Source organism: Esox lucius, chromosome 5 (genome assembly GCF_011004845.1).
Source record: "Esox lucius isolate fEsoLuc1 chromosome 5, fEsoLuc1.pri, whole genome shotgun sequence".
Lineage (NCBI taxonomy): Eukaryota > Metazoa > Chordata > Actinopteri > Esociformes > Esocidae > Esox > Esox lucius.
In genome coordinates this window covers 1,328,011-1,353,282 of record NC_047573.1, presented here as the reverse complement: position 1 = coordinate 1,353,282, position 25,272 = coordinate 1,328,011, and the positions used below count along the sequence as shown (strand labels likewise).

The 25,272-nt window shown below is 40.3% G+C and overlaps 1 protein-coding gene across 2 annotated transcripts; it reads right to left on the bottom strand.

The window, feature by feature from the left end:
• Positions 1-16,400: 16,400 nt before the first annotated feature.
• Positions 16,401-24,379, bottom strand: LOC114839337 (interferon-induced, double-stranded RNA-activated protein kinase). 2 transcript variants are annotated; one of them, XM_029119775.2, is made up of 9 exons: positions 24,294-24,309; positions 20,664-20,724; positions 20,439-20,506; positions 20,035-20,163; positions 19,435-19,633; positions 19,044-19,202; positions 18,329-18,427; positions 18,188-18,250; positions 16,401-17,958 (listed from the first exon to the last, which is right to left on the bottom strand). In XM_029119775.2, the coding sequence occupies exons 2-9, from the start codon at positions 20,670-20,672 to the stop codon at positions 17,821-17,823; spliced, it is 864 nt and encodes a 287-aa protein (XP_028975608.2). In that variant the 5' UTR covers positions 20,673-20,724; positions 24,294-24,309; the 3' UTR covers positions 16,401-17,820. The 2 variants fall into 2 exon arrangements, with proteins under 2 accessions (XP_028975608.2, XP_028975609.2); XM_029119776.2 differs by lacking the exon at positions 20,664-20,724 and having other exon boundaries at positions 20,319-20,506; positions 24,294-24,379.
• Between the last annotated feature and the right edge of the window lie 893 nt (positions 24,380-25,272).

Here is a 25,272-nt window from a genome sequence, read left to right as displayed (position 1 = left end):
CCCCGGATAAGCGGAAGATGATGGATGGATGATGGATTTTGCCATTCTGTTATAACCTACAGTTGAATATGAATCCCATAAGAAATAAAATAAATGGGTTTTTTCTGGTCACTCATGTTTTCTTCTCTATGTCAATCCAAAATATAATTAACCTCAAATCTGAATTTTTCTTTCTCAGGGGAATATATACAGGGGCTGCTCATAAAATTTGAATATCATCAAAAAGTTTATTTATTTCAGTAATTCCATTCAAAAAGTGAAACAGCAGATGACATGGCACCCCAAACCATCACTGACTGTGGAAACTTGACACTGGACTTCAACCAACGTGGATTCTGTGCCTCTCCTCTCTTCCTCCAGACTCTGGGACCTTGATTTCCAAAGGAAATGCTATATTAACTTTCATCAGAAAACATAACTCAGCAGCAGTCCAGTCCTTTTTGTCTTTAGCCCAGGCGAGACGATTCTGACGCTGTGTCTTGTTCAAGAGTGGCTTTACACAAGGAATTCGACAGCTGAAACCCATGTCTTGCATACGTCTGTGCGTGGTGGTTCTTGAAGCAGTCCACACTTTGAATCTCCCCCACATTTTTGAATGGGTTTTGTTTCACAATCTTCTCCAGGGTGCGGTTATCCCTATTGCTTGTACACTTTTTTCTACCACATATTTTCCTTCCCTTCGCCTCTCTATTAATGTGCTTGGACACAGCTCTGTGAACAGCCAGCCTCTTTAGCTATGACCTTTTGTGTCTTGCCCTCCTTGTGCAAGGTGTCAATGGTCGTCTTTTGGACAGCTGTCAAGTCAGCAGTCTTCCCCATGATTGTGTTGCCTACAGAACTAGACTGAGAGACCATTTAAAGGCCTTTGCAGGCGTTTTGGGTTAATTAGCTGATTAGAGTGTGGCACAAGGTGTCTTCAATATTGAACCTTTTCACAATATTCAAATTTTCTGAGATACTGAATTTGGGGTTTTCATTTGTTGTCAGTTATAATCATCAAAATAAAAAGAAATAAACACTTGAAATATATCAGTCTGTGTCGAATGAATGTATACATTATACAAGTTTCACTTTTTGAATAGAATTACTGAAATAAATCAACTTTTTGATGATATTGTAATTTTATGACCAGCACCTGTAAGTGCAGAATTATTATGGAACAATTGGTGTGGAGAATTATTAGGCAACTAAATTACTAAAATAAATTTTCTCAACTCACTTTATTCTGAAGTAAGTGTAACAAATAAGTAACACAAAATGACAATTCAAATTTGTGTCTTTTCAAAACTTACAAGTGAACAATAAAGCCATTCTTGTTTTCTATAACTTCCATCCACGGAGTCTGTCAGTTTCTTGATCTGTTCATGATCAATGTTTGCTGAAGCAGCAACCACAGCCTCCCAAATGCTGTTCAAAGAGGTGCATTGGTTTCCCTGACTGTAAATCTCACGTTTGAGAAGGGTTCTCAATAGGATTTAAGTCAGGTAAGGAAGGGGGCCAGGTCATTATTCAGGCATTTTTGAGGCCCTTGCTTGCTAGCCAACAGTGGAGTACCTGGATGCATGTGATGGAGCATTGTCCTACATAAAGATCACGGCCTTCTAGAATTTGAATGCGGAGGACCTCTTCCTGTACCACTGCTTGAAGAAAGTATCTTCCAGAAATTGGCTGTTGGTATGGGAGTTGAGTTTCAGTCCATCTTCCACCCAAAAAGATCCAACTACCTCCTCCTTAATGATAGCAGCCCATACCAGTATCCCTCCTCTACCTTGTTGGCACCTGACTCAAAGTGGTGCCCTTTATCCATTAGTGATCCAGCCACAGGCCCATCCATCTGGTCCATCAAGAGTCACTTTCATTTAATCTGTCCATAAAACCTTTGAAAAATCGGCCTTCAGGTAACTTGTGAATCTTATTCAGTGGTGGTCTTCTTTCAGCCTTCTTGACCTTGGCCATGTCTCTGAGCACTTGACACCTTGTACTTCTGGACACTCCAGGTAGGTTGCAGTTCTGGAATATTGAGGTGCTGGAAGATAATTGTTTCCTGGTAGCTTCACATTTTATTATTTTAAAGTAATTTTCAGTTTTGTTTTTGAAGTCATCCTCCCATGTGACAGTGGTCTATTTCACTGACACCAGATCAGTTATTTAGCAGGGTTACTTGGATCATCTAGACCCCACATCACCCTCCTGACCTTCACACACACACACACACACACACACTGCTCCTGGGTCCACTTCCTGTAACTGCAGCTGAGAATATACCCAGAGAGCTTTATCTAGTTAGTTATATCTAGTCAGCTAAACTTATTCAGATATATCTAGCCATAGGAAATAGCACAAAGTGTTGCATGTAATGAAACATGATGTTACTGGGTTTTCTCTATCAAGACACGTTACCTCTACTTGGCTTTCAGATTGATGTCCATGAAGTGTAATTGACTTTGTGTAATACTGTGATGATTACGTGTTCCCTTCATTTTTCTTAGTGTACTACAGAACAACGTAAGTGGTTCCAAAGCAATGCACTGAGTCTACTTGTGACGAGGACTCACGAGGGGACTTGTGAGGGAGACGCACGCCCTCCCCCCCGGCGTGGTGTTCGGCGTGCGTCGTCACCGGCCTTCAAGCCACGCCGCTCCTCCTCCCACGGCACTGTCATGTCTTGTTATTGCACACACCTGGTGTCCATTCCCTCGTTAGGTAAACTATATTAGTTCCTTTGTTCCTGGGCGTCTTATTGTTCTATGTTTGATGTAGTGTACCGTGCATTATCTACCAGTGACTCCGTTTTGTTGCGCTTCGACGTTCCTCTTCTCTTGGGGATTGTTTGTATGGATGTGGTCAGTTGTTTCCCCTTTAGATTTTTGGGAATTATACCTATTACACTTGGATAAAGAATAGACAATGAGATTCCTGCGTTTGGCTCTTTTCTCTGCACACCACCACGACGACATCCTTGACACTGCTTCTCTTTTCAGCTTGGGTATCCATTTACAGTTCAAGGATATTTTTACAAATATCTGTGATTTATTTGAATTATTCTTTCAAGTTCTGTAAGTTTCAGTGACTGTTGAAGCTACAGCCTGAAATTTCTAAAGTTGTTCTGTTATCAGTTAATGTACCAATGTTTTGAGATGAGCAGGTACTGACAGATGGCAGGTTCTCTCAGAGCCTGGAGGTTCACATGTTTTTCCTCAGTAGTCTGACTCCTCACAGCCAGGTCCTTTCATTCAGCTCCATTATGGGTATTAATAACAATGTTTTGAATATGTAGAGCACTTTTATTGCTACGCTAATGACGCTTGTCAAGCCTGTAATCTAGATTCTAGTAGCATGCAGTAGGTCACAATTGCAATAGTTTGGCCATTTCATAGCCAATATGGGAAGGGTGTTTTATTTAATTCCTAAAGGGCGTTTCATGACAGCTCGTATTGTCAAAACCCTGTGGGAGAAAAAATATAACAATAACATTTTTGGGAGAAAGCATCTGTACGATCACTGTAGGCAGTGGCAGTGCTTCATTATTCCAAACAATTAAAATACTGTGACTTGACTCCATTATATCCATCTTTTTTTTTTTTCATTGTCATGAGAACCTTTTCAAATGTTGCGCGCACACACAAGTTGTCGAAACAAACCAGTCGATTTTCATGAGAACCAGCCGTTCTGGACCCAAAAAGAGAAACCATGTATGTTCAAGGAATCCTGAATTGGCTGAAAAATATTTCTATAATAGCCCTTTGGTCTGTCCGTTTCCATGGCAACAGCAGCTTAGGGATCAGAGGTCAATGTGACCTTGTGACAGCTGACTTCCCCCTTCAGTGTGTCTGGCCAACCAGACGAGTGTGTGTGTGTGTGTGTGTGTGTTGCATTGCCAGCTGGTCAAACTGGCTTTGTTCCTCTCTCTTTCCTTTTCAGTAAAACTGGAGCTAAAGTGAGGTGGGGTTGGAGAGGATAAAGGGGTAATGGTAGAAGGAGGAGGACAGGATGGAGTGAGGAGGGACAGGATGGAGTGAGGAGGGACAGGATGGAGTGAGGAGGGACAGGGCGGGTGAGGAGGGACAGGGCGGGGTGAGGAGGTACAGGGAGGGGTGAGGAGGGACAGGGTGGGGTGAGGAGAGACAGGGTGGGTGAGGAGGGACCGGGCGCAGTGAGGAGGGACAGGGCGGGGTGAGGAGGGACAGGATGGAGTGAGGAGGGACAGGGCGGGGTGAGGAGGGACAGGATGGAGTGAGGAAGGACAGGATGGAGTGAGGAGGGACAGGATGGAGTGAGGAGGGACAGGGAGGGTTGAGGAGGGACAGGGCGGGGTGAGGAGGGACAGGGCGGGGTGAGGAGGGACAGGATGGAGTGAGGAAGGACATGGCGGTGTGAGGAGAGACAGGATGGAGTGAGGAGGAACAGGGCGGGGTGAGGAGGGACAGGATGGAGTGTAAATAACATCCATGTCCCCAGATGGTCAAACATTCCAAAATACAACCACACATTACAACTAGAATTTATAGTTGCAAATTACATAATACCATTATGAAATACCCTAAAGATCAAAGTATCAAAATAAAACGAAGGTATTAGCAAAGGTATTTATGTAAAATTCAAGTATCATATTTAGTTTTTTTTTATAAATAAATACTTGTGCAAACATGTTGTGTAACCTAAACAACATTCTCCACACTGTACTACTTATTATTCTGATCTGGTTGCCTCAACAAAAACATATTTTTAATACTTATTTCAAATGGTTACATCGGTACCAGGAATCTGGTTCTGTTGATTGCTGCAGGTCCCACGGTCGGGTCCTGGCCTGTAGAGGAAGAGCAAATGTCTGTGGAAGCCATTTGCTCTGGTTGCCAAATAAATGACGGATAGGGTGTTCTATGAAAGACCCTATCCAAAATTTAAAAGCAGGATCAGGGCTTCCATTTCCTTAATTAGTTTGTGTGCTGGAAAAAGAGGCTGTGCTGTGCTAGTCCATGAGGAGGTGGAAAATTCCATGTGAAGGTGGGCGGGAAGCCGTGGTTTCTTGTATCAATCTCTGATTAATGGAGGTTTCGTTATGATGTGGTTAGGTCAGCAGAGACCAGGCTAGATTCCAAATGACACCCTATTCCACAAACACTGTAGAGTCCAACGCCCCTGGTCAGAAATAGTGCAGTATGAAGGGCTCCATAAGGGACCCAAATATACTGTGTTGTCTGGCTGCGTAGATTAATGAGTTCCTCTATACCAGGGGGTCATTAGCTTGTTATGAAATATGAGATTCAATTTAACGCTTGACTTGTCACAGCGTGCACCATAAGTTGCTGTAATTCATATCCAGACACCAGACCTTTACAGCAGATATAGACTAATGCTGCAGTAATTATATCCAGACACCAGACCTTTACAGCAGATATAGACTAGTACTGCAGTTATTATATCCAGACACCAGACCTTTACAGCAGATATAGACTAGTACTGCAGTAATTATATCCAGACACCAGACCTTTACAGCAGATATAGACTAGTACTGCAGTAATTATATCCAGACACCAGACCTTTACAGCAGATATAGACTAGTACTGCAGTAATTATATCCAGACACCAGACCTTTACAGCAGATATAGACTAATGCTGCAGTAATTATATCCAGACACCAGACCTTTACAGCAGATATAGACTAATGCTGCAGTAATTATATCCAGACACCAGACCTTTACAGCAGATATCTCTTTTCCTCAATATCTTCCTTCTGTTAGCCACTGCACACATTCACCCCCTGCCTCCACCTAACAACCCCCTGCCTTCTTAGGGGTGGAGGAGGAAAGAGGACAGGTCTGTTTTGCTGGCTCAGGGTTGATTGGAATCCTACATTCCACAGCACGGGAAGGGGGAGGAGGTCAGCAGAGCAGGGGGGCAGAGGAGGAGTCGCTCAGCCAGCCAATCAGTCAGCGTTGAGGCTCTGTCCGCCCCGGTTTTTGTTCTTTGATCCATTGATACATTTGGGTACATTTAAAGTATTGTTTCCCAATCCTCCATCAGAGACATGTTCCCTACCTCACCCTAATACCCCCACCCCTCCCTACTGCCCCCTCACTTTCACCCCGTGCCCTCCTTTACCCACACCTCCACACCACACCTTTACCCACACCTCCACACAACACCTTTTCCCACACCTCCACACAACACCTTTACCCACACCTCCACACAACACCTTTACTCACACCTCCACACAACACCTTTACCCACACCTCCACACAACACCTTTACCCACACCTCCACACAACACCTTTACTCACACCTCCACACAACACCTTTACTCACACCTCCACACAACACCTTTACCCACACCTCCACACAACACCTTTACTCACACCTCCACACAACACCTTTACCCACACCTCCACACAACACCTTTACTCACACCTCCACACAACACCTTTACCCACACCTCCACACAACACCTTTACCCACACCTCCACACAACACCTTTACCCACACCTCCACAGAACACCTTTACTCACACCTCCACACAACACCTTTACCCACACCTACACACACCTTTACACACTTACAAAGCATGTAGAGGTCTGTAATTTTTTTCATAGGTTCTCTTCAACTGTGAGTGACGGAATCTAAAACAAAAATCCAGAAAATCACATTGTATGATTTTTAAGTAATTCATTAGCATTTTATTGCATGACATAAGTATTTGTGCAGGCAAATAGTGCAAACATTTAGGAATAACGTTTTTCAACGTAAAATTGCAAAGAGTTTGGGGATTTCACCATCAATGATACATAATATCATTAAAAGATTCAGAGAATTCGGAGAAACGAGGGACAAGGCCGAAAACCAATATTGGATGGCTGGGATCTTTGGGCCCTCAGGCAACACTGCATTAAAAACAGACACAATTCTGGGCACAAGATCACTTCTGAAAACCAGTATCTGTGAACACATTACATCACTCCATCCACAAATGCTAAAAGTTAAAACACTACCATGCAAAGAAGAAACTATATATTAACAAGATCCAGAACGCTGCCATCTTCTATGGGCCCAAACTCATTAAGGATGGACTGAGGTGATGTGGAAAACTGTCCTCTGGTCTGACAAATAAAAATTAGAAATAATTTTTGAGAATAATGGATGCCGGGTCTTCCGGGCTAAAGAGGAGAGGGACCATCTGGCTTGTTAACAGTACACTTTTCAAAAGCCTGCATACGTGATGGTATGGGGGTGCATTAGTGCACATGGCATGGGTGACTTGCACATCAATGAAGGCACCATTAATGCTGAACAATATATACAGGTTTTGAGCAACATATGCTGCCTTCCAGACAACATATTATTCAGGGAAGGCCTTGCTTAATTCAGCAAGACAATGCCAAACCACAGTGGTGCCAAAGCACATATTACAACAGTATGGCTCCCTAGTAAAAGAGTCCAGGTGCTAAACTGGCCTGCCTGCAGTCCAGACCTGTCACCGATTGAAAACATTTGGCACATTATGAAGCAAAAAACATGACAAACGAGACCCTGATATGTTGAGCAGCTGAAATACAATATCAAGCAAGAATGGGAAAACATTTCACTTTCAAAACTACAGAAATTGATCTTCTCAGTTCCCAAACACTTACAGAGTATTGTTAAAAGAAGAGTTTAGGCAACACAGTGGTGAACATTTGGTTGCTAGCACCAAATTCAACATGGGCATGTATTTCTGTTTCAACATTCGATATGTTGTCTTTGTACTATTTTCAATTAAATATAGGGATGAATGATTTGCACATCATTGCATTCTGGTTTTATTTGGATTTTACGCAGTGTCCTTACTTTTTTTAAACAGGGTTATAAATTCCGCACATAAACAACATATTACAGATCAAACCCAAAACAAGAGGTTTAAAAAATATTATTTTGAGTAACGTGATGCTTTTGTTTTGGAATTATTTGATGCAAGTGAGAATTCAAAGATGGTAACGATATCTTCTCCTTGGGGCTAGAGAGAGCCTTGCAAATTACTAGCCAGCTAAACACAGTTTGTTTGTAACGTGATTTCTTTGTGTTGTTGGAATTGCAGTAATTTGATCCATCTGAGAACACAAGGTACATTCATCGCTATATTCCCCTTGGGGGGCGATATTGCCTCTTTAAATTGCAAATGAGCTGACTAGTAAACAAACTGTAATTTGTATGAACTGTAATGTAATGTCTTTGTATTGTTGGTATTGCAATTATTTTATTCATATTAGAAAACAAGATTTGTCAACAAAACAGAGCAGTTGACAATAATAATAATGAATTTATTGTAAAAATGTAAACTTTCACTCAGTGAAGAAAACATTGACAGGTTTCTTGAGATAACTGGGGCACCCAGTCTTAGTTTGGAGTGCTTTGAAGTTAATTTCCTTTCATCATGAGACACAATCTAGGTAAAGCATATTTGCCAAGATCATTCTCCAGTGCTCCATCTCTTTTTTAATATTTACACATTAGTAGTAACTTCATCTTTTTCTTTTTATGTTTTTCTTCCTGTCTTTGGGTTCATCGCAGGCATTTTCACACAATGCTACTTAGCAAAGTGAAAGGAAATTCATGCATGGACTGGGAGCTTGGCCAAACAAATCACATTTACAAAATAGGGGAAATTGAAACTAGGTTTTCAGTATGTTTGATGTGAAAACAAAATACATTCATTGACCTGATTATAGATACACGCATATCATATTTAAAATTACAAACAATTAATCTAATTACTTGCACCATAGGAGAGGCCCAGGGGTCCCCTAGGCCAAGGGATTGGGAAAACATTTCCTCCCCTATTAGTGGCCTTGCTGTCTGTCATTCAGTCAGTCAGTCATTCAGTTAGTCTGTCCCCAGTGTGAAGTTCTGTTCCCTTTGGTGTTCTGTTTTTGCCTGTAGTCTGTTTTGTTTGGTTTTTGTCTTTCGTTTCTGAACGTGTTCTGTCCCTTTGGTCCTGATTGATTTGACCTGTTTGTCGTTTAGTTCTCTTTAGCTCCCTATAAAGTTTATCCTCTTCTGTTAGCCCATTGTCAGTCATTGTGTTTTCCTGCTTTGTTTATGTCTGTCCCTGCCACTAGAAAATGGCAGAAAAACAGGCAGGCAGGCAAAAACATGGGCTATGTTTTTGCCTGCCTGCCTGTTTTTCTGCCATTTTCTAGTTTTGTGTCTTCAGTTCCACAATTAAATCCTTTATTTTTCCTTTAAGTCTGTGTTTGGGTCCTGCTTCTTCAAAATTGTGACACCCAGCCATTTGATCTCATCAGTCCATATAGAGTTGTGCTCATAGGTTTGCATACCCTGGCAGAAATTGGGAAATTATTGCACTGATTTTGAAAATATGACAGATCATGCAAATTCTTTTTATTTTATTTAAGGATAGTGATCATATGAAGCCATTTATTATCACATAGTTGTTTGGCTCCTTTTTAAATCATAATGATAACAGCAATCCCCCAAATGATGACACACACAGGTGAAAATGACAATTAAAGGTGAATTTCCCACACCTGTTGCTTTTTAAATTGCAATTAGTGTCTTTGTATGAATTGTCAATGAGTTTGTTAGCTCTCACGTGGATGCACTGAGCAGGCTAGATACTAAGCCATGGGGAGCAGAAAATAACTGTCAAAAGACCTGTGTAACAAGGTAATGAAACTTTATAAAAATGGAAAAGGATATAAAAAGATATTCAAAGCCTTGCAAATGCAAGTCAGTACTGTTCAATCACTTATTAAGAAGTGGAAAATTCAGGGACCTCTTGACACCAAGCCAAGGTCATGTAGACCAAGAAAGATTTCAGCTAAAATTGCAAGAATAATTGTTGGGGATACAAAGAAAAACCCACAGTTAACCTCAGGAGAAATACAGGCTGCTCTGGAAAAAGACGGAGTGGTTGTTTCAAGGAGCACAATACGACGATACTTAAACAAAAATGAGCTCCATGGTCGAGTTGCCAGAAAGAAGCCTTTACTGCACCAATGCCACAAAAAAGCCTGGTTACAATATGCCTGACAACACCTTGACAAGCCTCACAGCTTCTGGCACACTGTAATTTGGAGTGACGAGACCAAAATAGAGCTTTATGGTCACAACCATAAGTGCTAGGTTTGGAGAGGCCTATAGTGAACAGAATACCATCCCCACAGTGAAGTATGGTGGTGGCTCACTGATGTTTTGGGGGTGTGTGAGCTCTAAAGGCACAGGGAAGCTTGTGAAAATTGATGGCAAGATGAATGCAGCATGTTATCAGACAATCTGCATTCTTCTGCATAAAAGCTGCGCATGGGACGCTCTTGGACTTTCCAGCAAGTCAATGACCCTAAGCACAAGGCCAAGTTGACCCTCCAGTGGTTACAGCAGAAAAAGGTGAAGGTTCTGGAGTGGCCATCACAGTCTCCTGACCTTAATATCATCGAGCCACTCTGGGAAATCTCAAACGTGCGGTTTGTTAGAAATCGGCCTTTTTGTATAGTGGTTGTAATAATTAGCATACCCGTTTGTCAAGGGAGAGAGAAAGTATATTGTTTATTGCAGCATTAGAAAGTCTTGTTCATGAGGTTACGGACCTGGTCTTCCTTACACAACCTCAATCTCATCTCAGTCAATCTCTTCTCACTGTAATGTTGGTTACCAGCTAGCCTATACATTAAGGGCGTTTCTAACTTTTTAGAAGTCAACCCCCATGCCATATGGCCATCGTAAACATTCCTGTCATTAGAGCGCTACCTACTGAGAGATAATCTAAACAGAGGTGTTTCTGTTGTTCTCATTATCTAGGCACATTCACTTCCAATGAAACGTACATTCATATTGTAATTGTTAATGCTCAGATTCTACAGTCCCCCCTATCAAACATTTAAAGAAAAAGATTACATGTTTGATAAAACATTACAATTCAATTCCTAATGAAAAGAAAAGGCCCATACGCATATGTTACAAATGACTAAAATGAAAGGAAAAAATGAGTATCTGACCAATCAGGTCTTATTGTTCCTCAAATGAAAATGAATGTAAACAGGACAATTGACACACCACACTCCGACACATAACTCAATGTATGACAGTCATCAATCCTGTCCCCACCTCAGATTATAAAGGTCAAGAAACATTGACATCAACAGGTTATTATCAGTGTTAACGGTGTTCAGCAGAAAAACAGACTCAACATGACATCATGATTAAAACATTTCCCCCAAAGTCCATTGAACAATCAAAACCCCCCTTGTCCGTATCATGATCCATGCGACAAAATCATACAAAAGACTTATGCATATCCTGTTGTACCTGTGACAGATTTCTACCTGTAAAATAGGGAAAACATCTACCTTTGTCAGGGACCATCTATAATAGGGAACAATTCACTGTCCAAACAAACCATGATAGCCATCATAATGTAGATAATTAAGCATCATCACAAATACGCCGAAGTCCAATACTGGGATTGTCATCGTGTAGAGTTTCCCACCTGTCTTGCGAGAAACAAACCTTCATACATATGAAATCACCATATCAGTTTATTTAGGAAAATCTTAGATTGTAAGGAAAGAAGTAAGTTTCCAATCAAGTGTCCTTCAGTTCTCGTCTTCAGTTTTCTTTGTCTTGCATCAGTGATGAAAGTTCCAAAATCAATTATTGCAGTCAGTGTGATGTGGACCCAGCAATTTGCCTGGTTGTCCTAACAAGTCAGTGTAGGTGTATAATGGATAAGTGAGTTTCCAACACTTCACTTAATCAAGATTAACACCACAACAGTGTATTCCACTGTGTTGGGACCCTGTGAACTTTCCAGTCAACTGGCCCGTGGTACTCTGACCTGTAGTATTTGGAGTCCTTCAGGACTCAGGTGGATTCTCCTCATCTCACTGTCAACGATTCATCTATAAATGGAGTGTGAAGCCAAGTGATCTGACCCTGGCATCGTTCTGCCATGTGAGTGGTCAGGAAAATATGAAACAGATTCAACCAATGTGGTTGTAGAAGTCCTTCTTGAACATGTTGCTGGTACTCACACACTCAGTTGTCTGTGTCCAGTCAGTGACATGATGTATCATCAGAAAAGGGGTTGTGATGTCCTGATCTGTTGAAAGTATAACTGCAAAACAACGATTAGTGTGGTTCAACAGTCCATCGGACTTTCATCCACTGGGTATGGTTCCGTCAACTCCCAACAATGAAGACAATAGATCAGTCCTGAAAACTTGTGGATCTCAGAAGTTCCATCATAAGAGTGAAGTGTACACTCTATTCAGACAAGTTTCCATAAAAGTCTATGTCAAAGTTCCTTTCCCATCCAGAACTGGCTTGGTTGTTTTATGACTCCTTGTGCTATATTAATGCCCGATAGCAGCTAGCAGTGGAATAAAATTGTCAGACTTGACTTTGCTTAGCCAAATCAGAAATGGTTAGATCTATACTATTCAACCATTAAAATGTTAGACCTTACATCAACCAAAACAATTTCCAAATAAACCAATTAAAAACATCCTGTAAATGGAAAATGTAAAACATAACAGATGCCAATGCTCCGTTATAGCTATGCAAACAGGAAAAACTAATTTTTTCACAAAACTCCTTATAAATACCAATTTGATTTGCCTTGAGCCCTAAGCTCAACTCTTTCCAATCATAATCAATTATCATATCATACATCCCCCCTGCCTTCACTTCATTAAGTCAATGGAAAATGACACCATGAGTGAATGCAAAACAATGACAAATAAGGCTACAGGAGGCGCCATCCTGAACCCACACTGGCCATCTTTTCAGGACAGACATGAAAAATAGAGAATTGGTAGTAGGGATGGATCTATAATCCATTCGATAAGGAGTTGCATCCGGTATATTCATCAAAACAAAGTGAACAAGTTAAAAAACACAAACATTCACTAATACAAAGACATCAATGTGCAACACGGTCGCTTGTGCGAAGGAATTATAAACCATATAACCCATTAACAAATTTTACCACATAGCTAAACAGCTCTCAAATTTGTCTTTGCCACAGTACCATCACACAGGTCTGTGAAATTGGCTATCATGCATTTATAATATCCTGTAGTTTCTTGGCACATGCCTAACTAAATTGTTCGGCCCCCAGGGGATAAACTGTGCAACTAAATTGTAGGAGTGAAAACTCCAGCCCATGTGCAGTGGTTTACCTGTTGCAACCACCAGGGCAATTGTATTAGCATAGCGACAGCATACAACTTTAGAATTTTTACAGGCAACGGCCAAACTACCTCATGAAAAACAGTGTCTTGAGTAACCTCCTAAATTTTAGGGAATTCGCAAAGTTAGATTCATTTTTATTCCAAATAGTGGCGGTCAGCTAAACCTTAAATCACAACTTTATGCTTTTTCTTTGTTCTATCATCAACAATGGGGGATGACTTTTGGTCTCTACCCTCACTTCAGTTGGTTTCAAAATCATACATTTCAACATTAAAGCTATTGAGAGGAAAATATATGTAGCTTTCACTTAATGTTTGTTTATCCCAAAACTGTATATGCTTTTGTTGATAAAATTACCATAGATGAGACCAGACTGAACACTCGAATTCAACCCTTAGTAATAGGCTACTCTGATGTAATGGGAAAGGTTGCTACTATAAGCTCCACCCATTTATGGCAATCCATTAAAAAGGCCAAATGTTAGTTTATGGTCCTCAGACTATCCTATCAATTTAGCCGACATCCTTGGTTAACTGGAGATTTTGATTTAGTGTCCAACCCATCTAATATTTTCGCAGTTTGTAGAAATGTGCTCATCATTATCTATACAACAACTCAACATTAGGGTGGAAATTAAGAAACTCTTAAGAATGGCAATCCAGACAGAAAACAGATGTATGACGTCACTAAAATCAAGGTACAATAAGTAATCCAAAGGAAACTCAATGTAGGCCTTAAACACGGTTACATCAATTACCTATTTGTTCATTAGTCAATTTACCATTTTAGAATTTATACTCCATTAACGTGTATCAGGTGTTGGTTTTAAAACAAGCATTATTCCAGTTATCGTTGGTAAATACAAATAAGAGAAACTATATTATTTAACCAAACTCAATTCAGCATTTAAAATACATCTAATTGTTATGTTGGGGAATAAACTCGCTTCAGCTGTATTACCCTTTTTTTTTTTTAAGGCTATGACTATATTGGATTCAAATTCAGTCCTCATGGGACACTGCGTGTCTCCTTAAAGTACAAGTCTATCACCATGTGGATTCTTCATCCTACCACTTATACAATATAAAAGGAGAGTGAAAACACAATACGTTAACCTTTTTGTAAGACAACCTTGAGACTATTTTACCAGATTAGAAAATCATTGTACCAAATTCTAATTCATCATAGGTTTCAGATGTACCCACTTGTGCTAGCGAACAGCTCAGCAAGCAACAGACAAGTACCACGTGGTGGGCCTTGATTAAGGCCTACCTACATTGTGAGACCCCCCTTGAGGCTTTACGGTTTTAAACATTATCATCAACGCAATTAATACGTTTGACTCAAAATTACATAAGTACACATGACAAAACAGGTTATTTCTTGAATACCTATTAAAACATGTTCAAGCATGACAGAACAAAACAGGCTATTTCGAATGCCTATTAAAACATGCTATATAACATTCAATTGCTTCTCAAACTACATGTAATATTTAATTAAATAAGCTTGGCTATTACCGAGGAAGGTGATCAGGTTTCCTTGATAAGTTCCAGCTTCATTTAATGATTAAGTACGATACATTTTTAGGAAATAAACATTTAAGAACTCTGAATCAATGATTATGAAAGCTCACGTCAGTTCCTAGTATTGTCCATGATTCCAGGATCCCATAAGAGAGACTCCATCTTGAGACTACTGTCGGTCAGCCAGGTGGTCAAACAGAATGAATCTTCGTCCATTTCGATTGTCTCCTTTTGCGCCTTTCGACTGTTGTCCTTTCTCGGCCATCTTAACTTTCCTCTGTCTTCTCTCTTCGTCTGTACCACACTCTCCATCTGTCCATATACAACTTCCTCGGAATCCATCTTGTTTAGCCGGAAAACGTTCTTTTTCTTTCTGTCCATTTCGAGTCCAGGCATTGTTGTTAATGATCCTTTTCGTTCTTGATGGTATCCTATTCGCGCCTTGCTTTTTAAACATGAACGCATCATGCGCGTCAGAGGCTGCAGTCCTCTTGTTGTATTTGTACAACTGGACGGCATTATATTTTTACTTGTACAAGTCACTGTATAATTGCCGAAAAATACAATATCACACACTAATCCCGAAAAGGAAAATGGAGTGTCATCATACTATGGCGACATGGAATACAGTTCAGCACTGAAGCACACCGGTCAACGCCCCAACAAATTGAGACGGACTGTCCGCACCCGCAGACAGATTCCACGCAATAAAAATCACGGCCTAGTCGGGTCGTCATAGGGCTTGTTTGACAAACTAACGCTTTTTGCAATCTTGACAGTTCGTTCTATGGCGTAGTTTAATGACTCACTGTTCAGTTGTTTTCAGCAACCAGTAACCGGGAAAAACAACTTCTTCCTCGCGATTGCAAATCGAGCCCCTAAGCTCTCCAGCTGAAGTTCAGCAGAATCGTTAAAACATATCCATCCGGGTCACGGCACCATCGTGTTAGAAATCGGCCGTTTTGTATAGTGGTTGTAATAATTAGCATACCCGTTTGTCAAGGGAGAGAGAAAGTATATTGTTTATTGCAGCATTAGAAAGTCTTGTTCATGAGGTTACGGACCTGGTCTTCCTTACACAACCTCAATCTCATCTCAGTCAATCTCTTCTCACTGTAATGTTGGTTACCAGCTAGCCTATACATTAAGGGCGTTTCTAACTTTTTAGAAGTCAACCCCCATGCCATATGGCCATCATAAACATTCCTGTCATTAGAGCGCTACCTACTGAGAGATAATCTAAACAGAGGTGTTTCTGTTGTTCTCATTATCTAGGCACATTCACTTCCAATGAAACGTACATTCATATTGTAATTGTTAATGCTCAGATTCTACAGGTTCATGCAAGACGACCAAAGACTTTGCATGACCTGGAGGCATTTTGCCAAGATGAATGGGCAACAATACAACCTGCATGAATTTAGGGTCTCATAGACAACTATTACAGAAAGACTGCATGCTGTCATTGATGCTAAAGGGGGCAATACACGGTATTATTAACTAAGGGTATGCAGACTTTTCAACAGGGGTCAGTTTATTTATTTGTTACCATGTTTTGTTTTATGAATGTGCCATTCTGTTATGACCTGGGCTACTGTATGTGCAGGTCTACTGTATGTGTAGTTCTACTGTATGTGTAGTTCTACTGTATGTGCAGGTCTACTGTATGTGCAGGTCTACTGTATGTGCTGGTCTACTGTATGTGCAGGTCTACTGTATGTGCAAGTCTACTGTATGTGTAGGACTACTGTATGTGCTGGTCTACTGTATGTGTAGTTCTACTGTATGTGTAGTCCCCTGCAGAACTGTTGGTTCCCTAGATAAAAATCAACCAAAAAAGGCTGTCAAAAAATAACATTGTTATTTATCTGACTGATCTTACTTTCATTTAACCTTTAATTGAGTGAAAATTGGTTGAAGGAAAACATTTATTTTAAACAGTAAATTACTTTTTTTTTTAAAACAGGTGAGAACCAATAATTGGCACCAGTGCATTTAGTTGTTTGTGCACCTTTCCTCAGGCATGTTTGATGAGGCGGGAGAATCATTCCTCCATCAAAAAACTTCAGTCCCTTGTTGTCACTTGTGGACCCGCCTCTTCAGCTCACCCAACAAGTGTCCTTTGGGATTCAGCTCAGAGACCGTGATGGCCATTGCAAATGCTTGATTCAAACATTTTGTGTGGATTTGGAGTTATGCTTGAGATCATTGTTCTGCTGGAAAATCCAATGACCAACTGACTTTTATTTTATAGGCTGTAGACTCTGTTAATGTCAGTGTTACAACACATTTTTTATTATATATTAGTGGATATAACATTTTATTTTCAACTCATAAATATGGCCAGACATTTTGTTGTTTTGAAATGATTACTTATGCCGCATGACTCATGATTTATGAACACAACCACAATATCATGGTCTCTCCAAGACATCTGACTGTTAATTTATAGGCTATAGACTCTGTGAATGTCAGTGTTACAACACATTGTTAAATATACATTCCTGGATATAACAATTTAATATTCAACTGATAAATGGGGCCAGATGTTTTTGTTGTTTTGAAATGATAAAAATTGCCGTATTACTCATGATTCATGATCCACAACATACTGGTCCCTCCTAGAAATCTAATTCCACAAGATTGCATTCAAATTTTTCAAGCTTGTTGGATCAGGCAACTTTACGAGGCAACCAATACACAGCCCGACCCAGACTATCCTGGGTTCTGCCTGGACTAGTAGTACAAGAAACCAGGTCCACTGACTATTTGAGGTTTACTGAATGCAGTTGAAATGGAGATATTTTAGTTTTCGGGTATTCGTAGCATCTCAGAGTGAAGGTGTTGACTGAGGATCATGTCACATGTTGTGTTCATCTAATCGATCTCACTGGGATTCTGTCTCCAACGGCTTATATTGTATTATTTCTCTATGGATATTGTATCTTAAATGTATTATAAAAAATCTTTGTCCAGGCACTCCGCGATGCCTCATACCTAAGAACAGCTCTTTACTGTGGTATATTGGCTGTATACCACACCCCCTTGGATGCCAATGAGCAATCAGGATCCAAACCCCCTGGTGTAATTATATGTACTATATAAAAGGCTGTTAGATTGTTCTGTTGTCTTGTTGGTTATGGAGGTCTCTGGTCAGTATGTTATTAGCCTCCGTTAGGTTCATCTTTAGCTGGCTGGCTTCTGGTCGGTCTTCTGGATTGACACACAGCATGGACTCAATCATCTTGTGCTGTAACACAACCAGATCACATAGTTAGTGATCAACACAACCAGATCATCATAGTTCATGACCTAAACCAAACTGTACCTTCTAAAATATTTGTTTCCAGACAGTAGTGAGGTGTATTGCAACAGTTTACAACAAACGCTTTTGCCAGGCAAATCAAGAGGTTCTGTTGGCACAGCAGAAACACCTTTCTGAAATGTTCTCCGATATGTTTCCAAACAAATAAATGTACCTCTATGGGAAACTGTGTAACAAACCGTTGCGGGAACCTCTGGCTTCGGATGTCATCCCAGACCTGTACAAGGAATATGTATTATAGCATAATGCATTGCGATACAAAAGTATACTGCATAGAAGTTATTGTTATATTCACCTCTGCCCTCTCCATGCCAGATAGATTCCAGAGAAGTTCAAAGTAGATCAGACCCAGAGCGAAGATGTCTACCTTTCTGTCATACGAGGTCTTGTTCCTCTGTGAATACACATTGGATATTTGTTTCACCCTTATTTTACCAGATATGTTGATCAAGATTGCATCCTTATATTACAGGAACAACCAGGACACCATTTGGACGCCTTTCTCAAAACGACAGACTGTTCACCTTAACGGCTCAGGGATTCGATATAACAACCTTTAGGTTACTGGATAGATGCATATCACACTCAGAAATGAACATTATTCTCACTACTTAACACCTGACTTACAACAGGGAGGAACATTATTCTCACTACTTAACACCTGACATACAACAGGGAGGAACATTATTCTCACTACTTAACACCTGATATACAACAGTGAGGAACATTATTCTCACTACTTAACACCTGACTTACATCAGGGAGGAACCGTATTCTCACTACTTAACACCTGACTTACAACAAGGAGGAACATTATTCTCACTACTTAACACCTGACTTGTGAACAGGAATGTGAAGGAAACTACAGCCACGTCTGGTGGCTCCTTGGTTGGGGAGGACATTATAAAACTTGGCTTCAGCGTTCTTCAGCACTCCAGTCGCTGTCGTCATTATGCCCCTCCCCTCACCAGCCTCATCTGCTGTGTTCTAGCGGGGTTGTCCTGGGTTACCTGTTCGGGGGCCATGTAGGACCTGGTTCCGGTGCGCTTCGTTCTCTCCAGCAGGTTCTCATCATCATCGTTATCTTCTGCAGTCACAAGCCCGAAGTCCCCGATCTTTACCTCTCCGTTCGTCTCTCCACCACCCATTCCAAACATGATGTTAACAGGCTGGGAAAACAAGTTAAACCTCTGACCTTGTAAATCAGTTAGACTGTGGAAATCAGAGCAATGAACCAGAAAAGGGGTGGGAATGTTTTAGAGGCTTTAGGATCATGTTGGGATTAAATGTCTTAGTTTCAGGGAATGGAATATATCTTATTTCAAAACATATTGGTCCTTCATAATTTTACATGTCCGTTTTTCCAGGTTAAAGGTGACGTGGTCAAGGTCAGTAACATACCTTCAGGTCTCGGTGGATGAGTTTCTTTGAGTGGATGTAATCAACTCCATTAACAATCTGCTGGGTGATGCGGAGGCTGCCCTCTCTGCGTTTGGGAGTCCGTTGGGCGTTCCTCTCATCGATCCATACCTTCAGAGTCCTTCTGTCACACAGTTCCATCTGAATGTACAGGAACTTGGAGGATGAACTGCTGCCTGAACTATCGGACCAGGACAACAGAACCAGACTTCCACATCAGAACAGTTTTGGATGAATTACTGAAAGGTTGATGTAAAAGGTTACATAAAATGATAGTGCCGTACTGCTAGAGGTGATTTAACAATTATGATGTGACATAAATAGTAATCATGTGTATTACTATGAAGGGTCATAACGAGTAATACTGTGTATTACTATGAAGGGTCATAACGAGTAATACTGTGTATTACTATGAAAGGTCATAAGGAATAACAATGTGAAATACTATGAAGGGTCATAAGGAATAATAATGTTTATTACCATGAAGAGTTATAAGGCATAATAATGTGTATCACCATGAAGAGTCATAAGGAGTGTTAATGTGTAATACTGTGAAGGGTTATAAAGAGTAATTTGCATTACTATGAAGAGCTGTAACTCTCAGAGGTATGGTCACATGTGTACTTAGTGTCTTCTTCCCAGGCTGTGTAGTAACGCACTATGTTGGGGTGCTGGAGGTCTGCCAAAGCCCCAACCTCCCGCTTGGCTTTCCTGACAAAGAGTCAAATATATTTGCTTAGTGGAAAATAAAATACTTTTGCTTAGAAGAAACTAAAATATCTCTCCTTAAGAGAGTAAAATGTCTTTGCTTAGTGGACGACGTAGCATTCTGGGATTCCCTGGAAGAGTAGAAGCGGAACACATACTCAGTCGCTTGGCGTGATGTCACAACAGACATGACAACAGTCTTTCATGGTGTTGTTCTGATATTTAATTGTTTCCTTGTCAGTTGAGCAGCCCCAGATAGTCTGGCTCCACGTTCTCACCATGAAGTGGAGGAGGTCAGAGAGGTCACTAGACCATCTTCTTCTGAAACAGTCGACCTGCAAGACACCTGAATCACAAGAACAGGGAGGACAGGTAATCCAGCATACAATAAATATCAACTGAATTATAATTAGTGGTAGTAGTGATAGTTGTTGTTTTGGTAGTGATATTAGTGTGTAGTGAAGAAAGACAAGGGGGTGAAGGGGTGTCTGGCGATAGCTGACCTTCAACATGTATTATGTGAAGTAAATCATGATTCACAAACACTGGAACACTGGCCTTCCTCTACAGAGAGCATAATGCAGTGATTTCAGTATAGTCACTGTAACTGGTTATGTAATCAAAACACAGCATAATGCAGTGATTTCAGTATAGTCACTGTAACTGGTTAAGTAATCAAAACACAGAATAATGCAGTCACCTTAGTATAGTCACTGTAACTGGTTATGTAATTAAAACACAGCATAATGCAGTTATTTCAGTATAGTCACTGTAACTGGTTATGTAATTAAAACACAGCATAATGCAGTCATCTCAGTATAGTCACTGTAACTGGTTATGTAATCAAAACACAGCATAATGCAGTCATCTCAGTATAGTCTTTGTAACAGTAAATCCAAAAGCAATCAATGCAAGACCCCTGTTTCAAAATGACTCTTTGAAGTGTTGAAGGTAATCTGTGACAGCATATTACACTGTTTTCACATTAGACAGGACTCTGTACTGTACACTAACCATCACAATTGACTGATAATAGTTTCAGTAAGGTCTGTCGCAATTATTGGGCTGTTGCAATTATTACATATTTGCCTGATCGCGATTATTTGAGCCAGATCGCAATTATTTCATAGACAACAATCTTTTTGCACAATATTATGATTCCTAAATCATATGTTTCCAATCTGAGTAAGGATTTTTAAAGCCAATGGTAGAAACGTCTCAACAAATACCATGTAAATACCATGAAAAAATTGGACAGCTCTGTGGGAACTTATAGGCTAAGAAACTTGTTTTCTTCTTAATTTCAGTAGTTTAGAATTGTTTTGCTATGCACAGTAATGTAATTTTGCAACATTATTAATAGACAAACGCATTTCATTTATCTGTTGCATCAACTCTGATGGACCAAAGAAAAAACACCCAAGGTTGTGTAAGATATTTTTACTAATACTGTAAGTAGAATTTTGTCATTTACAACCATATTTCCTAATTGGATAATGCACATTAAAATGTATGGATAGAAATGTTGTTCTATTGCAAATTAAATGTTGAAACACGTTTTGCTATGTAAGGAAGGTTATTTCAAATAATTAGAAATAATTAGAAACTAGAAATAACTATTTCAAATAACTAGGCTATAATATTTGCAGCAGAGCGAGAGGTGAAATGTTACTGTCATTGCTTTGCAACTGTGTTTGAAGAGCAATTGTTAAAAACATTGACTTAGTGATAGTTCCAAAGCCGAACAAAACTGCACCGCTTAGGGCGCATTTTGGTTTTAAGCCAAATTGAAAGAGGTGAGCCCAATAATTTGGAAGATTTGCTCCAGAAAGGTGGCGCACAACAGTGCAAACACCACATATCCGGAGTATCATCTCCAGATCCATCACTTGTACACTCACTTAAAGGATTATTAGGAACACCTGTTCAATTTCTCATTAATGCCATTATCTAATCAACCAATCACATGGCAGTTGCTTCAATGCATTTAGGGGTGTGGTCCTGGTCAAGACAATCTCCTGAACTCCAAACTGAATGTCAGAATGGGAAAGAAAGGTGGTTTAAGCAATTTTGAGCGTGGCATGGTTGTTGGTGCCAGACGGGCCGGTCTGAGTATTTCACAATCTGCTTGAGTGAGATGGGCTACAACAGCAGAAGACCCCACCGGGTACCACTCATCTCCACTACAAATAGGGAAAAAAGAGACTACAATATGCACGAGCTCACCAAAATTGGACAGTTGAAGACTGGAAGAATGTTGCCTGGTCTGATGAGTCTCGATTTCTGTTGAGACGTTCAGATGGTAGAGTCAGAATTTGGCGTAAACAGAATGAGAACATGGATCCATCATGCCTTGTTACCACTGTGCAGGCTGGTGGTGGTAGTGTAATGGTGTGGGGGATGTTTTCTTGGCACACTTTAGGCCCTTTTAAATGCCACGGCCTACCTGAGCATTGTTTCTGACCATGTCCATCCCTTTATGACCACCATGTACCCATCCTCTGATGGCTACTTCCAGCAGGATAATGCACCATGTCACAAAGCTCGAATCATTTCAAATTGGTTTCTTGAACATGACAATGAGTTCACTGTACTGAAATGGCCCCCACAGTCACCAGATCTCAACCCAATAGAGCATCTTTGGGATGTGGTGGAACGGGAGCTTCGTGCCCTGGATGTGCATCCCACAAATCTCCATCAACTGCAAGATGCTATCCTATCAATATGGGCCAACATTTCTAAAGAATGCTTTCAGCACCTTGTTGAATCAATGCCACGTAGAATTAAGGCAGTTCTGAAGGCGAAAGGGGGTCAAACACAGTATTAGTATGGTGTTCCTAATAATCCTTTAGGTGAGTGTATATTTACTATATTATTAGGCTTACACTATAATAATCGTGAAACATTTCCAATATTATTAGTTTTACACTATAATAATGGCATAACATTTACAATATTGACAACTGTTAATCGCAATAATTACTGTGACAATTAATCATCAACTAAAATGTCATAATCGTGACAGCCCTAGTTTCAGTTCTATAAACAAAAGTGTGATCAATAAAGATGTCTTCTGCATTCATCAGCCACCAGTGATGTCATGACATGGCTCATCCATGAGCTGTAGGAGGGTGACGTGCTCATGGGGAAGGCGGTCATAGACCATCCACCTCCATAATCACAAGGAGATTATGGGGCAAGTCTAGGCTCAGGAATCAGGGATTGGCACAAAACCATTCCTGAATCAACTCTGAATGGTGGAACTTAACAATATCACACACTATTTCATTGAGGAACTCAATGAGGTGTGCAGTCACAGCATTGTAAAACCCAAGAAGGCTTATGTCCAACCACCCTATCTTCAGACATGAATATGTTTGCACACATTGTCCAGGCACTTAATATTGATAATGTGGCTCAGTTGTTAGAGCACAACACCAAGGTTGTATGTTTGAATCCCACTGAGGTCACAGACAAACCTGGGACCTTAGGGTGTTGATTCTGTTCTTTTCAATCTGAACATAGGCACGACAATTAAAAATCTATGTATTAAACTATAGGTCTTCAGCCCTCTCCTGGGGACCCCCCCAGCCATCTCACAGTTACATTTTTGCCCTGAACTAGCTCACCTTTTTCAACAGGTAAGGGCTTGTTAATTAGTTAATAACTTGATTCAGGTGTGCTTGCTCTGGGATACATTTAATAGATGGAATGGCTGGGGGTCCCCAGGAGAGGGTTGAAGACTTATGTACTAAAAAAACAGTTAATCAGTTGAGAGCAATCAGTTTAGTGATGGTAAAGGGTATTTTAACAGAAGAGTTCTCCGAGTGCTTCATATGAACATCACTTACGATGTGAACATGCCTTTCTAGATGAAACGCTGATTGCCTTCTGTGCTGTGTTCAGTCAATGTACAATGAGCTACAATTTCTGTAAAAAGTGCTTTTTTAGATTGGGTTTTTTGTGTTAAGTGTTGTAAATGACAACAAACATGTGAAAATAGTATGAAAGCGATGTAAAGAAACTGAGTACAATGAGCTGTGTGATAGCAAACAAGATTTTAGAATTAAGGCTGCTAGCTAAGCGCACATAACTTGATAACCACAACTAAACAGGATCATATCAAGTCTTACTGTGATGTAAAGTTGGGTCCAATCCGGGACTCTTCAAAAGCCTTTAGAGACAGCCTGTTCTTCTGGCTGTGTTCATTCAGCCAACATACAAAGTTGACCTGACTGATAGGCGCTGGGCCATGGGGGGACGTTAAATGGGGACATTCAGATGACGAGAATGTCTGTTGTTGAACACAAAATAATATTTTCAGAAACCAAATATATTTATATACTGCAAATTAGCACTATAGAATATTCTACATGTTAATATATGTAGGTTTCCGCTGCATTGCGGAAAACGACTCCAAAACACTTGGTTGGGGATTAGCGTGTTCACCATCGCCCAACTTTATCTGCTGTCCAAGCTTCTATTCGGTCAATTCATCATGCATCTGTGTATTATGGTTAGAACAAGTAAGGCTCTATCCATCTCGTATGTTCTTCCATCTCGTATTCAGAGTCAGACATAATATAAATGTATTTTCCAATATCAAAGACGAAATGGGTAAATTGCTTACTAGCTAGCGAATACTAACTTCTGTTTACTGTGTATACATTTACTCTTTTCCGAACAAACGTGTGGATTGATGCAATTGTGAACAGAACTGACTGGTAAACACTGGAAGTACCCATTTATTTGAAATGAGAATTATATTGCAAAAATGTACACCTTATTTTGAGGAATACAACATCGTCATGTTCTTTGAAGTAAACAACACTAGTTGTCTTAGTTCGGAGTGTTTTAGAGTAGTTTTCCGCGTGCAATAGAGCTTTGCAATAAGGGTACGAATGGTTTCCATTCATGAATTTGTACGGTGCTAATAACGCTAATTACTGACGGAGACAGAGCTGAATAATGGATTGTTTTAAAAATTGGCTCTATGTGCCTGGAGGACCTAGTCGGGGTGAGGGGCCTGTCACCGAAATATGATTTTTGGATGAACTCTCTAAGTACTAAGATATCCTCCAGAACACTGGTGTCAGGCCATGGAGGTCATAG